At 35.1% G+C, this 16673-nt stretch overlaps 1 protein-coding gene and 1 long non-coding RNA gene across 2 annotated transcripts; both read left to right on the top strand.

The window, feature by feature from the left end:
• Positions 1-5304: 5304 nt before the first annotated feature.
• LOC105447029 lies at positions 5305-6488 on the top strand. Its single transcript, XR_004065414.1, has 2 exons — positions 5305-5425; positions 6136-6488. It is a non-coding gene; the product is annotated as an uncharacterized LOC105447029 (long non-coding RNA).
• Positions 6489-6587: 99 nt separating this feature from the next.
• Positions 6588-16467, top strand: LOC105447032 (angiopoietin-1 receptor-like). Its single transcript, XM_030993298.1, has 12 exons — positions 6588-6615; positions 6661-6792; positions 7546-7701; positions 8828-8956; positions 9621-9914; positions 10406-10711; positions 11239-11309; positions 11861-12092; positions 12536-12762; positions 13674-13743; positions 14729-14831; positions 15521-16467. The coding sequence occupies exons 1-12, from the start codon at positions 6588-6590 to the stop codon at positions 15774-15776; spliced, it is 2004 nt and encodes a 667-aa protein (XP_030849158.1). The 3' UTR covers positions 15777-16467.
• Positions 16468-16673: the final 206 nt, after the last annotated feature.

Below are 16673 nucleotides of genomic sequence, written 5' to 3'. Positions count from 1 at the left end.
ATATATATATATATATATATATATATATATGTATATATATATATATATATATATATATCTATAAGGCTCCTTGGGGTAATATACCTGGGAAATGTGAACAAAGTATATTTTTTTTCTTTTTACGCCCAACCTTTTGCGGTTCTTACAGGTGACTATAGATCTTAACAAAAGTTAATGATATTTAGCTCTAACATACATGTAATTTGTAAATAGATACAATATTTTATGTATATATATCTATATATATATATTGCATCCGACTTATTCTAACAATATGGTGTTTTTTTTTAGAACCCTATGCAGTTCTTTGTTTTCTTTGTTTGATTCATCATTTTTTAAATGCATTTTAGCAAAATGTCACCGTAATCTTGACTTCGCATAAACCCCTAATAAAAATATTTTACATGCTTTTAGTCCTAAAACGTCATTTCTCATTTTATTACTTTTATCTATCGTTCATATTCACTATTATGTTAAAGCAAATCACGATTCTCTGTCTTAGTAAATGTGCTTTATGAACACAACTCGAAACCTAATCAATGTATTCGTTTGACAAAGGGCAAAATTGCATGTCTTGATAATAATGATAACAGCGAGGATAGAAACAGATTTTATTATGTTGACTATTTAAAGCATTATAAAGTAATTGGTTTTCATACAACTGCATACTTGAGTTATTCGCATTCAGCAAAGTAAAAGGGGGGAATCACTTTCAGTCGTAATTAATAAACGCTTGAATGTAATAGCAGTAGGGAACAATGAAGCAATTGAAATGATACCAAACAACAACAAAAAAAAGCAGCGAGTGAAAATCAGGGCTAAAATGACCAGATTCCCATTACAGTGAAGGAGTTTCGAAAGTCGCTATGTACATTACGAGGAAATAAAAGATGATGAGAATAAAGCGAGACTTAAACCATATCTTCAAGCTTGGTCCTCCCATTTTTCTTCTTTCTTTGAACAAGGCTTGAATGACAACCTTGAACGCAAAACACTCTAGAGGAAACCAAAACAAAACAGAATAATAGACTGGTGAAAAGTTGAATGATGTCTGACAAAATCGAGAAATTTTATACAAATGATCCTATAAACTTTCTGATTGGTCATGAGGCATAATTTGATACTTCTTCGTATATGTTTCGGCTCACCTTTCATATTAATTAATATGTTTTATACAACACCTACGTGGATCCTTGTCATTTGATTGGAGGATTGTTGGTCACATGATATTCAATAGATGTTATATTGCACGACCGTGTATTTTTGGTTATATGCAGACTGCATACTCTCTGCCGCGCGCGTATCCCTGCGTGTATCTGACGCGAAGGCAATCTGAATGTAATCGAGAAGGCTTGACTCCAACTTTAATTTGATTAACGTTCTATTAAGTCTTCTTTGATGTTGTATAAAACAAATAATGAATGTTTTTTATTCGTTTAATAGTGCGAATATTTCCATTCGTTGAAAGATTAACGTTAATTCTATTCAACTCGGCTGACGCCTCGTTGAATAGAATGTTAATCTTTCAACTCATGAAAATATTCGCACTATTGAATTCATAACCATTCATTATTTGTATAATATTTTTGGAAGAATGAAATGTAAATATTTAATATAGTTCATATGTTAACGATGTTGACCAAATAAAAGCACTGTGAATGTGGAAATTATATTGTGATTTTCGAAACTTGTTGATACACACATATCTATGAACTTCTAGCTCATTGTGCATGTTCTGTTGGCCCATAATTTGCCCATGGAATACCAATACCGGTGCCAGAAATTGACCCATATATATGCTGCTTAATTTGTTGTACCAAACAAGAAGGATGACTGAAATGCCAAATACCTCCCGAAATGCGAATGTTAATCAGGCAGTGAAGCGTCAAAATAAAAGACAAAGAACACACTCTGCGTAATACGCCAATTTTTTTTTACAAGTAAACAAGTATACACATGATATTTCTATGTGTATAAATGAGCAAGTATTTGGCAGCTTGAAGATAAAGGTGAGTTCTGGTAATGCGATTGCATCGTTAAAGAAAATGTGTGGAGTGGATGAGAAAAGATGATTATATAGCATGTAATCACGGTTACAATTATGTGTACTTCTGTTTCTAGTAAAGAACCATGATTAGACAATTACATTCGAGTAAGCGTATGAAGTCATTGTTGAGTGGGTCAAACACATGACTGGATAGTCGAATGTCGTGGGATCGAGCCCCTTTGGCGAGAAATTAAATGATATGTGCCACTCATACCCTGGTGTTTTACCGGTAGAATATAATTCCTTGAATACTGTGAGCGCCGAAATCGGTAGCCTAACCGGGGTATACATATGACCGCATTGAGCACCTCGCGTAGGGGATCTGTGCATGCGTTATCCAATATACAATATGTTCTATATCAAATTTCCCATTCTTAATTGAAACATTATTTTTCCGAAAGGAGCTTACCCTCACCGTCCTTGTTTCTCAAAAGGCCATCAGTTGATTTAGATTTGAATTATAATACACTTGTGTGACTGTTTAAGTGCCATGTTGTCATATAGTACTTAAAACCTACTAGATGGTTCGAAGTTCAAAATGCATGGGATAAAGAAAAATGAGTATAGATTTATACTGTAAACAAATTAAATTCTCTCTCGGTATTCCAGGTGAGGTTGTTCATATCACAGTGCTGACCGTGGGATACACCAATATAGGTGAATCTAGCAATCCGCAGTATCAATGTTACGCCAGTGAACCAGATAGAGACGCTTCACTATCATTTGGTCGATCAGCACCCATAACAACAGACAGATCTCCACCAAAAGATGAGCAACACTCACGTGGAAAGCCATTGGTCAGAGTGATCAAATTCCCCACAGAAGATGGATGGGATAGAGATGGTTTCGGGCCTTTCTACTGTGAGGCTTCTAAACATGAACGAGATATTACACGGGTCACTACATTTTTCCGACGATCTGATGGTAAAATAATAATTTTCACTCTCTATTAAAACAGGAATGGATATCCATATTATGTTAAAGATTTGTTCGTAAATGCATACTATAGAAGCTTACTGTAAATTTAAGTGAGGTTCTGAGTATATCCCGTGTGAGGTCATGATGATGTCACTTCAGAAGAACAAAATATTGTAATTGATAATTTTCTGATTTTCTATTTACTTATGCACAAATTGATCGGACAAATTTGTTTATAAAAGTGAATTATCAAAATTAAAGACTCTATTTTCATTGTTTCATAATATATCCTAAATATATTTAAAAATATGTACACGTACAATACCTGAATAACTCTGAATAGCCAATGAGTGTTAGCAATTAATATTTTAAACACTTTTTTAACTACATGTTGTATCATTATATATGCTTAAAGCTTTGCAAATACGACTGAAATATTAAAATCAATCACAATTCCGATTTCTATAACAGATCTATTAATATTGCGGTGTAGAATAAGGACTATATTATTTGTTATTTTCGCCAGTGCTGATTACTATTTGTGTACGCATTTTGACCTTGGTAAAATCATCGCAGTTTAGCTTTGCAGCAATGATGCTTGTTATCTATTTCTACCAATGTAGGCTTTAGTCCCTGAACGGTCCGGGACCGTCCCTTTGTAATACTCATTACACTTTGACGCACAGCAGAAGAAAAGTTTATTTGGCGATGACATGTTATGTGTGGAATCTTCTGATATAGTTCATTTGTAATCCACTGTGGAAACATTTTGTGTACATCAGAGATTTTATACCGCAAGACAGTTTCTTGTGGATCAGGAACGAGAGGATTCAATAAAATGGCATCGCCTATGACGCTTCCACACTAAAAGCACTACGTGCGAAACGAATGCGATTTTCTGGCGAAAAGGAGGAGGAAAACACGGAGAAGAATATAAATGGGGCAGAATGTGAACGAAGACAAGGCAATGACGAGATTCGGTCATTGCAATGAATACAAAATTTTATAAAAATCATACAGTTTCCTTCAGTGAGTAAATGACTACAGTGCGTTCGACCTGTAGGTGCCACATGTAATGTATTAAAGTTAAAGTCTTTTTGGTTAACTCATTATTATCTCTTATAACAGCTAAATTCATACCAAGTGATGCATTGTTTACAAAGACAGTCAATGTGAATGACACCGGGGTGATGATCAGCATGACTAGTCATTATGGTCCTGATGCGAGTGACAACGTGACTACTTGGATGAAAGATGGAAGTAAGGTTCTTACATCATTTAATGGGCAGACTGAGATCAGCTTCCCAAACCCAATCCAGACATCAGATCAAGGAATCTACGAGATCTACTGTGATAACGAGAGGAATCAAAGTAGAGGAGGACTATACAGACTCATCGTCAGAGGTACATGTTAAGTCTATTCCTGCTTATATCAGATTCGGCTTTTTGAGAGGGGTCATTTCTTATCCAATTTATTATTGTTTGTTACGATGCATGCAAAAGGTATTGCTTCATATTTTGCCCAAACAATCTTTAGTTTAAATTAATTGGGTTGTGCAGGTCTAATGTTGAAGGTGATCTTTACGTATTCACTTATATTTCATCATTGATGAAAACAAGATTGTGATCAATTTTTGGAAAATGTTAGTTCAGAGTTTTCTTGTAGATAATGACAACGTCTGATCTTTTGGAACGGAATATTACCGTAAGATGGACCGCTTTTTCCCTTGCAAATTTTTTTTTCAGAAGATTTATGAAACTTCAAATGATAAAATATGTAAGCTAGTCATGATCTGTGATGTGAATTGAAAATATGGGTATTTCAGAATTACCCGTATGTATATTTAGAATTTCACAGAGGCAATGACATACACTTTATTTTGTTACGTTCGAGAACATTATTGTGTAACAAACTCCTGACGACCAATAGTCAACCTGTTCGAAAGGTCGAGCCACTCCCGCCACACTTCCTCTCCAAGCGCTATAGTTCTCCTTAGAACTATAATCTAAGAAAGATAACCAACAGTCTTTTTCAAGACTACACAAACAGTCCCTTTTCAGGATTACACATCCTCAAGAAAGATTACCGAGAGTCCTTTTCATGACTTCTCAATCCTCCCTCTCTCTTATATGGTGCACCCGCAAACCTACTGTATATCTGCATCACCATGCACGCCAATACTTACAAGCAGCATCTAACTTTTCAATTGTCTACTCCCATGTTATATTAAGCTGCTTATTTTATATCTATCCTCATCTTTGTTATAATGTAATCTTTAGTGACATGTATTTTACTTTTTTCTCTCTCTCCCTATCTCATATTAGAATGCCCTGCTAGTAAGTGGGGTCCCCCTGAGTGTTATGGTATCTGTGATACATGCTACAATGGTGGAGTTTGTGATGACAAGTCTGGTCTATGTATCTGTCCTAACAACTTCAAGGGCCCGAACTGTTTAGAAAGTAAGTAGGTCTGTAGAACTTCATGTGGAATGATATTTATTTTCATCTCTTAATAGAGGAATTGAGGAAAATATTTATTGTCTTATTCACTTGAAAATGAACAGAGTAATGTACATCTATTTTACATGTTCATTCCTAACATGTCTTTCTTATACCTGACGAGGAGATACAGAAATCAGAATAGTACCATATTCGTCGGTGGGGTGACAAAACCTCGTATCTCAATTTTTGACATTTTGATTTGTTTGCATAATTTTGTAGCTAATGGCCTACGACACCACCTGATAAATCCATGGAACGCCTCCTGTCTCGGTTTTTCACAAATCCACACAAACACCCTTAAACTAAACCTCGTAACTATTATATCATGTATTTCACCATTTGTATATTATGTACTGTACATCTTTTATTTTACTAGGAATTGTTTGTAAGAATAATGCTGATTTTTAATTTATGATTCTGTATATATCAAGTAGATTTGTGATTTGTTATAATGTGTTATGTATTATACACGGTCTGTTATATAACGTAAAATGATTTTGTAAATACTGTGTAAAGTGACCCTGTCTACCAGATATGCGGGTCATTCATCAGTAATTTATAAAGGAGATTAGAGGAAAAAAACCTTATTTGAAATTTATCTCATGAAATCTCATTTATTATGAAAGACAATAAGGTTTTAATTCAACAATACAACTATTTATTTTCAGTTTGTAGAACTAGCGGTGGAAATCGCTTTGGATTGAACTGCGAGTTTCGATGTTCATATAAGAATAATGCTGCCACACGATGTCATGGGTATCTGTTTTGCCTTCCTGATCCTTATGGATGTTCATGTGACGTCGGTGCTCATGGTCTTGCTTGTAACACATGTAAGTATTCCGATAGTCATTTAATGTTGCTCAAATTCTAATAGTAAAAAAATATATATATAAATTGTATTTTTCTTTGAATATCAAAAGCACATACCATAATGTGGCCGGATTCATGAGTGAGGTCAGGCGCGACTCAGAGGTGAAGAGAAGGAGAAGGAGTAGAAGAAGAAGGATGTGGATGAGAAGGAGAAAGAGAAGGAAAAGAAAAACAAGAAGGAGAAGAAGAAGTTATTGTTACATGCACATTATTTATATGTAACTTGTTTGCAAAGACCAAATAAAATATCATGTATCTTGTACTTCTTTCTGATGATTGTATTGAATCTGTTAATCTGTTTTGTATTTCGAATTCTATTACAGTATGTACTAATAATACATATGGTCCAGGATGTTCACAGATATGTAACTGTGCCGTAGGTACATCATGTGACATCTATAGTGGAATATGTACAGGTGGATGTCAGACTGGCTGGTCTGGGGACAACTGTCAAAGTAAGTCATGGTTAGCAATGATAACAATATACTATGCCATAAATGCTATCCCCAAATAAGATATATCAGAATTGAACATGAACACTGCAGCTATATAATATTGTTTAATTTTTAATTTTGTTATTTGTTAACCCCATTGCCTACATAACTCGATGGCTCCTGTATTATACCTGTGTGGAATAAGATAATTCAGTAGTCAATGGGTAAATTTGAAGTTGTTATATTTTTTATTTTTGTAAACAAACCCACTCTTAAGCTGTGTTTTGGAACAACTCATCCCATATATTCCATTTTCATTACTATTATTATCATTACTATTATTATCACTATTATTAGTAGTAGTAGTATGAGTAGTAGTAGTAGTAGTAGTAGTAGTAGTAGTAGTAGTAGTAGAAGTAGTAGTAGTAGTAGTAGTAGTAGTAGTAGTAATAGTAGAAGAAGTAGTAGTAGTAGTAGTAGTAGTAGCAGACGACCGGACGACATTTTGGGATATCTTGTTTAGCACCAGGCTCTATCTGCCACAAGGTCCATATCAGGTTTTGTAAAAGAGGAGATGATTTCTTTTTTAAAATACACAAATATATTTAGTGAATGCACTGTTAAATGTTTAGAGTATGTGTAATAATTGAAATCGATAGTGCAAATAATTTAGATACATATTCATGAGGCAACAATCTAGTTTTAATGAGCTAACATATTTGCTTGTAGTACTTGCTAATTGTGATTCCTAAAATATGTTCTTATCATCACCAGTTCCAGATGAATGTGAAGACGGTTACTACGGATCTCAATGCTCTGATAAATGTCATTGCTTGAATGATGAACCATGTGGTAAAGATACTGGACGGTGCCCTGAACAGAAGTGTGCTCTAGGATACAAAGTACGCAGTGGCCAGGTCAAATGTCAAGGTGAAATGCCATTATTTATTAAAGGGTGTTGAATTTTCCATATCTATTCCTGTTTATTTATCTCCAGAATACATACAACATGTCCATACATTAATTGTATAGCGTGCTCGACACACACGGTATTTTGTTTGTTAGTACACATGTATGACGCTAATAAATACTTGTATGTGTAATGGTCATATCAACCACATATATGTTCATAGTGCTGGGATCGTAAAAACATTATTATAATGTTCACTGTAGAGGGGGATTCTGGTAGACAAATATTGACTTCTTCAAAAGGCATGGTTACTATACGCCCAAAGTCATCTTGAATCTGTACTGTGCCCCGAGACAAAATTGAAGGGCATAGTGCAGTCTAGAGAACACGGAAGAGCTACATGTACATGTAGTATAGTTTAAATCGTGAGTTAAAACAAATCAGCAGTAAATATTTGTTTAATATATCGTATGCATTGTGTGGATTTACCCAAAAGATATCTTGACAAAGCATCTATGGAGGTAAAGTTTAACATTCTGAAATAAGGGTGTGTGCTAACTACTTGTATCCATTGCTAACTTCATGCGTATATATATATATATATATGTATATGTATATACATAATATATTTGCTTTTCTGCACAGCAGTCAGTAGTAAATTTTATGTTTGCAGTTCTCCCAATCAGGGACCTAGAATCTTGATTTGCTGTTGACAAAATGCTAAATATATCTACGTCCATCATTTTTTCTCAAATATTAATCACATTGTTGTTCAAAGCAAGCCATATTTAATAGGCTACAAACCGCTTTACTTGTGGGGCTTTAACAATAATTGAAGACATGACAAATATGTTGAATGCGAATTCGAGAGAGCACAATAAGATTTTATATGATTGTTGATGTAAGTGGTCATGTCAGCAGTGAACAATTTATGTAAAAAACTATATTTTGAATTAGGAGGAATCAAGATGAAAATATAATTATTTGACATCATTTGATGGAAACATGTTTGATGTTAGTGTAACACGCTTTCATTACACCCTAGGACAAATTACTCAGGGCTTTGCTTTCAACTGGTTAAAGTACTATGCTTCTACCATTTGTTTCTAATATGTGACCTCACGCTTTTGTTTTATTATATTTCAGAGTGTGAAGTCGGTACCTTTGGTTTGGATTGTCTTCAGCAATGTCACTGTGCTCCAGAGGCTTGCGAGACGGAGAGGGGTCTTTGCAAGCGACAATGCCATGAAGGCTGGATTGGACCGTACTGTCAAAGTAATTATACCCACAAGAATTTATCAGCACATCTTAACTCGAAAACGGAACAAACTAAACTGGCCAAAACGAACTCATGCACATTGCGCTTAACTCTTCATGCGCTCGACAAGGCTTCAATATTAAAAACACATGATATTACTAGCCAATCGGAAAACAACCAATTACAAAATAAGATATGTCGAATGACCTTAAGCCACCGACCTTAACAATTTGTTAAAAAATGAGTTTAAAATGAGTTAAAAATTAAATTAAATATAACCAATGACTAGATTGGTACAGACTGTGAACCGGAGAAAGTAGGGGGTGCCCACAGCCACACAAGAATGCTAAATCCCCTAAAAAAACAGTTTATTGTCTAAAATGACTAGGACATTCTATTGCAAATAAACACCCGTAAATATAATGCAGAAATTTAAGGCCAGGCGTTGTGTCCCCATCCCTGGCATACTGTCGGAAACATACCAGTACCTCGAAAGTCGAAACTTATTCTATTCTACTTTAAATATATACAATGTCAAACTAATAACCATCCAACATTTTCAAGTTAACCTAACTCCTCTATTGTTATAGCGCTCCCTTTTGTTTTGAGTTAGAGTTTGCTCTGTGTTGATGTGTTGATGTGAATAATTTGATATTTGATATCTGGTTTAATTCTTGATAGGAATATCAAGATCGGTTCCAGAGAGAGTGAACCCATACCAACCATCTAGCTTCACATGTTATGTTGAGGATATTCCACCTCCCGATGCATCCTCGGTCGATCTTTATAGACGTACTGGAAGCACCAATAACAGGACAGGAATCACCAGAACATCTAGCACTGTCTCAGGGTCAGAACGAGCTGTTGTCTTTCATGTTGATAGCGTGTATCCACAGGAATATGGTGGATACGTTTGCATTCTATATGTTGGAAACATCGGCTATCCCAGTACGCCCGTTACCAACGCAACCTATGGTGAGTAAACTGCGTGACATCGCTTTACTCTACTGCACTTCTGTGAGATACGTGTGAAATAGGAAGCACTAATTCAATATATTAAAGCCCCACTGTACTACTTGTAGCTACTTGCTCCCTCTTAACAGAACACAAAGCCTAAGCGGTGCCCGTTGGTCCCCCATGATCCTCGTTTTGTTATGTTAATTGAAAGCCGAGTTGATGAGATACCCACCTGTCAGTGACGTCGCTGGGTGGTCAAATCCCCCTGGCCAAACTAGTTCAGACGGGCTTTTAACGAAAAATCGCCCCCAGTCACGCTGTCTGCATAGAGGCCGGGTTACAATAGATTGCATCAGTTATGTAATAATTGCTAATTTTCTTGTGTATTTTGATAAATGTTAAACATATTGACTGGATAGAAGAACTTCGATTATAGTCTGTCATTGATTTTAACGGGTATTTCAATAGATTGTAGTAACTATTTCTGTCTTTTGTTTTCTTTTTGTCAGTTCTGCCAGTCATTGAGAAAGCACCAGTGATAGCGAGCACCACGTCAACTACAGTAGGTTTTCAATGGAATGCATGGTCTGAAGAAGATGACATAGGTGATCCTACTCTTGTAGGATATGTTTTTTTGGTAAATCAGGATGGTGACTGGGTAACGGAACAGAGAGTAGATCAACTCACAACATCAGCCATCGTTAGTAACCTGACACCCGACACAGATTACATGTTCCGTATAGCAGCAGTGAGGGAAGGAACCGGTGGAACAGGACCTGTGTCTCCTAGTAGCAAAGCAATAACTCGCTGTAGAAGTAAGTTTGCTCAGAAGATAGATAATTTAATCTGCCAAGGATTTGACATGATTTTAGAGTGCAGAATAAAACATTTGAAGATGGTTATTTTTCAAAGTACACTTGTCTACAAGAAAGTACACGTATAACATTATAAGTAAACGATGTCGACATACAGTTAGGATATGTTTGCGCGTTGGATTGAAGGGTCTTTAAAATATCTACTTTTATGAGTAAAATCTGTCACATCTAAATGTTTGTATTTGTGATTCCATATTTTTTGTCGTTAAACTTTTCTATCTTTCTAAAATGTGACAAAGACATTTTCTTCTACAAAACATGCATGTCCCCCCAAAATGGTTATAATGCCCCTCATTGTGTTTTGCCTGATGGTAGTTTCCTTTTATTTTTACTTATAATTTAGAACCACACGAAGAGTACATGTAAGAGTACTGCACGATTATGCCATGACCTGTGTGTACCTGTGATGACATCATCTACTATAGATCAAAGCCATTTAATATCTTATATATAATTTTAAACTTCAGAACCCAGTGCTTCTCCAACGGGACTACAAGTTTCAGCCATTAACCTGAAAGAGCTAGAGGTGACATGGGAGGTATGAACTGTTTAAGAATGGCTATTTTGGTCAATTAGTGAACTGCCAAATGCATAACTGGTAATAGTCACAATTTAATACACAGAGGTACAACCTCAACGTTAGGCAATGGAGCTAGACAATTGTATGTACTAACCATATTAGACTTAATTTTGCCTAAAATTTCATCGAGATATGTCAAATATGAACGTTTAATTCCATTACTTCACTTAAATACCTTTGACATTCTTTACATACTTGAACATTTGATTAAATGAAATGTTTCCTAATTGAAAACATGAGTATCAATTTTCCTGTTCGCAAGATGAAAGTGTGTGCTCTGGGGCTCATCAAATACAATTTTAATTTAATTTCACAGTAGAAATCTAATATAAAGATGTTTTGTGATCAAGATTTTCTGGTTCAGCAGAAAGCTCCATCACGTTGATTGCAGCATCCTTATTAATGCGAGAAACTGTATTTAAACTTTGATAACATATTTTAGTTTCGTTTACTAGTTCTTTAATGTAAATGTGTTGCATGTAACATGTGTTTGCACCTTTATGTTTAAGCACATCCCCTCGGAATCAGCAGAATGCAGGAGTGGAGTGACTCATTATCTGATCTACTACGCTGCCTCTGGTTCAACTTTGTTGAACTCTCTCATGGTTCCTAATGACACAAGCTCCTACACGATAAGAGGGTTAGATATATATCTGGACTATACCATTCAAATAACTGCATCAAATAAAGACGAAGAGAGTGATATGAGCAGGGAGACTATCGGCAAAACAATTGAAGAAGGTGAGACCTCATCAGCTAGTTTTCTTGGATTGTTGTAAGAAAAATTATTATTATAATTCTGACATATATACAAAAGATATGCAAATCGCTGTTATTTACTTTGATATTGTTTGAGTTAAACACATTTCACATGAGGAGAATGATAGGAGGAGTAAGACTATCCGCAAAACGATATGAAGAAAGTGATAGTTTGCCTGCCAAATACGGAGTACATTTTTTTCTTTCACTCTTTTGGTGCAATTATTGTTACGCTGGAAATGAGATAAAATTAATATTATTTATTTGAATACAGTTTGAATTGAATACATATTGTGTAGACCCTTTCCTATGACATCTTGAGACCTGTCCGAGACGATTTATATGTACAATCATGTACATGGTATAATACAAGGTTGGTAAATGTTTGTTAATAAAAACTCTTATTATCTGCTTTCACTTAACAGTTGCACCTAGTCCGATCAACTTGGCTATATCACAAAGTACTATAAGCTCCTTCACTGTATCCTGGTCTACTCCTATACCATCTAACATTAATGGTAACATCCAGAAGTATATCATCCGCTACAAGCGAACTGATGGTGGCTATAAGATGGAGGAAGTATTGAATGGTGCGTTTGAAGGAGAGTATACTGTTATAGACCTGATAGCAGAAACCATCTACTCAGTTCAGGTAATACATGCCATGTACTTGTATGTATTTATATACCGCATAAAAAGGTTGGGCATGGAAGAAACTGTTGGGAACTGGTAAAGAGGAGTGGATTGACATGGATGTGTCTTGCTTGAGAAGTGAAGATGATGAACATGTGAAAAGAGCGTGGGATCTGGGGGTGGGTGGCATAAGAGGAAAAGGAAGATCAAGATTTGATAAAAAGATATGGTAAAGTAGAAAACCCAGTGAGGTTGGTTTAAATGAGGAGGATGGTTGAGACAAGAAGAAGCGAAGGGAGGGCGTGAAAGTCAGTAATCCCTCGTAAGAGGGAAAATGCTGACTTTAATAAATCATAATGCATATATAAATAGGTGTCAAAAATTCATTATTGACTGGGGGTAACTGTATTTGGGCGTACAATGCAAAGATCCAATATATTTGAATGGACTTAACAATGAATGCACTCAGAGGACACGAACACTAAATTCAGACTGGTAAATTGCCCTCTAAATTAGACACACATTGATAAGCATGTTTTGTCAAATATCCCTTTTGAGAATCCGCACTTGAGATGCGAAGCCTGAACCAAACGTTGACAGCTGATTTTGTATTTTGTATTTTGTATTTTGTATTTTTGTATTTATTATTATTATTATTATTATTATTATTTTTTTTTTTTTTTTGGGGGGGGGGAAGGGGTCTGAGAATTGACCTCACTTGGCCTCTAAAAGCACAGCTATAGATATGCTTTTAGTTATTATGGTTCGATTGTGGAAAAAGCATAAAAGAGCAAGTATTTTTTATAAAAAACCTGAGATTCGCCCTGACTCGGCTGCTAAAAGGACAATAACCAATATCGTTCATTGTTAAGAAAGAAGATAAACGGTATATAACTATTTTCGTAATGATATCCATGTTTTATTTTATAGGTACGGACTGTTAATGGAGCTGGTTTTAGTAATTGGTCAGAACCTGTGAATGCTAAGACTATACAATCAGGTAAGAGCATTATAAGGCTAATCAATACTATGTTCTAACATAAGACATTTGCCATGATAATTAAAACTTTGACTACTAAACTCTACTCATTCCCATATTTGATACAGGGACCATAATTATGTTTCGCGTTGGCAATGTTTTAAGAAGTGTATCACAAATTTCTATCTTAACATCTAGTACTTAAATGAATTGTGTATCTCAATGTAAACGTAATTTGTCATTCTTTAGTCCCTCCTGTTCCATTGGTGCCACAATATTCCAAAGTATGTCTGCAAACACTTTGTCGAACTATATACGAATTGTTATGTTTTACTTCCTTACACAGAAACCAACACCTGTCGGCGTCAGGTACTGCATTCCATTAGAATATAAGTTATACTAACAAAAGCAACAAAACAAGCATTTGTAGGTTAAATTGAAAAACGCTGTTGCATGTATGGTAAAATAGACTTGAACCCTTTACCGTTTAATTTACATTACATCGTTTTATCAAAAAGACCAGAACACCCTTTAGCAACAACGCTTCATGTACTTCTTTTTAACCTTCCAGCAATGAACAAAGCCAGATAAATAATAGTTTTGATACAGAATGTCAATTGTAATTAATTTGTTGTCATTGAGATCCCACAAATCCCGGGGGGAAAAAATCTATGGACAGCACACAACCCATGGCAAGGTTCTATCACATACTTTTAGAGCTCATTGTTTCTTCTATTCATGCTTTCGAACTTCTTAACAGCAGCGATTCAATCTTTACTCATAGGAACTGCTGCTGTGACCAGCTGTCAATATTGCAAAAATCTTAAAGTGGCCAATGTTCCTGATTGCACAACGCTTGTATAAATACACACAAGGGAATAAATAAACGAATACAAATAAATACTAAATTCCACAGTCTCCATAGATTTTAATACGAGAGCCACTGGATTCCTGTATTTGATTGGTACAGTGTGTGAGGCATATTTCATTTATTGCAACACTTTAGGTGGCCCTTCCAGTGCATCAGTTAGACTGATAGTAGGGGGTTCCATGGCTGCCCTCATTATCATCATCCTGGTCATTGTTCTCGCCCTCGTCATCTTTAGAAGGTAAGTGACAGGGAGACCGTTATTTAAGGGTCATGCATTAAGTAAGTTAAAATGCACTGTAAATAGACACCAAATTAACAAACACTTAAAACAATAACAAAGTTCCATCCATTTTGTGCATAAGTTGCAAAAAGATGATTAAAACAACAACACTACAGAAAGAATCAATATATTTGCAACGTAAATGAAATCAAAGATTTAATATCACCCTCTGTGGTTTTCCTTTAAAATGATGTGTGTTTTAATTACGTACAGTACACTACTTAGGGTTAGTAAGGAAATATTTGCACACAAAACTTAATCTTTGCTGGATCGACAAGGAAAATCTTGATCAATTGTTGCATTAATAATCTGATATTCAAATCGAAACCTGAGGAAAATGAATGTTAAATGAAAGTAAAATCTGATTCTTAATCATATTTTGGTAATAATAAGACTTTACAGGATTTGTTTTTATATGTTTACGTGGATGCAGACAGTTTGTTTATAATGTTGTTTAAGGTGTGTATTATAAGGTACATCCACAATCACCCGTATGCAGCTGTTATGATTATAAGGGACCTTTCCTCCTTCAATTGTATTTCAACTTTTAGTGTATGTGCGTGTGTGTGTGTGTGTGTGTGTCATCGCAATGTTTTACCAAGAAGAAGGAAATAAATGTGTTTTTTCTAATTGAATTTCACTTCCAGGAAGAAACAAAGACGTTCAAAGGCCGAACCGTCGCCACCAAACAATGCACGTGAGACATCATCAAAGCATGAGAATCGTGCATTTGATGACTCCAACCAAGACCCCAATACTTACGAAGACCAAAATACTGATACACCATACTACCAGAATCTTACCGACCCCCATACCTATCAAGGTCTGAAGAAACCCACCATTACCGTACCCTATCCAGATATCAACAAATCAGATCTGGAAGACACTTACGAAGAAATATAGAAGCAAATCAAGCGAGGCAGAGAGTTATGGTGCCGACAGTGATACATCCTGGATCAACAATAATGACCATGTTATGCAATTAACATAGTTGGCAATATTCATCATGATGATCATACTTCCTTACTAATGTCCATAATACGGAGATAATCTATTTCAATTATTACAAGAATTTATAACAAAACTTGCTACTTTCAAAATCTTATAGAAAGAGTAAATCAGTTATGTCATTTTTATATTATTACTGGCTTGCAAATAAAGGGATGAAAGGGTAGATTTATGTCTTAATTTTTCAAATTAACAAATATTCACAATGCACAGATACCGCTTTTGAATTATTCACTACTATTGCACAGGAAATATATATTTTTTAATCTGTTTTTCTCTTGAGGTAGTGAAACGTTCGTCATTGATAATTCAAAGCTCTCTTTTTAGATTTTTGAGACGTGTATAGATAATAAAAACTATTTAGTTTTGGTATTATGTAAGACTATATATTATTCAGTATTTAATTGAAGGCCTATTACCCACAAGCACAATTGTCTTAGAGATTTAGTATAATTTCTTTAAAACTAGTCGGTCACTCTTGTGCGTGAATGTAAAAATGCATGATAGACAGTTACATATAAAGTTGAGTTCTGGTCATGCAATTGCATTTTAAGAGAAAATGTATGGAATGGATCAGAAAATGTTATCATGTAGCTTGTAAGTATTGATGTGTATTGCACGGTTCTGGAGTCATCAAAATCATAATAAATTTGACCCAGTCTAGGTAAAGTAACAAGCACTGTAAACAGAAAGATGTTTATGGGACAACACACATGGTCTCGGGGCTACTAACCATGATTTCCTTATCTTTCTATGCTCATTACTCAGCCAGTATACATTTTCTACCAAAAT

Source organism: Strongylocentrotus purpuratus, unplaced genomic scaffold, assembly GCF_000002235.5.
Source record: "Strongylocentrotus purpuratus isolate Spur 01 unplaced genomic scaffold, Spur_5.0 spur5_scaffold_20, whole genome shotgun sequence".
In the NCBI taxonomy this organism is placed as follows: Eukaryota; Metazoa; Echinodermata; class Echinoidea; order Camarodonta; family Strongylocentrotidae; genus Strongylocentrotus; species Strongylocentrotus purpuratus.
Note: the sequence above shows the minus strand (reverse complement) of the source record. Positions and strands in the feature narration are given on the sequence as shown.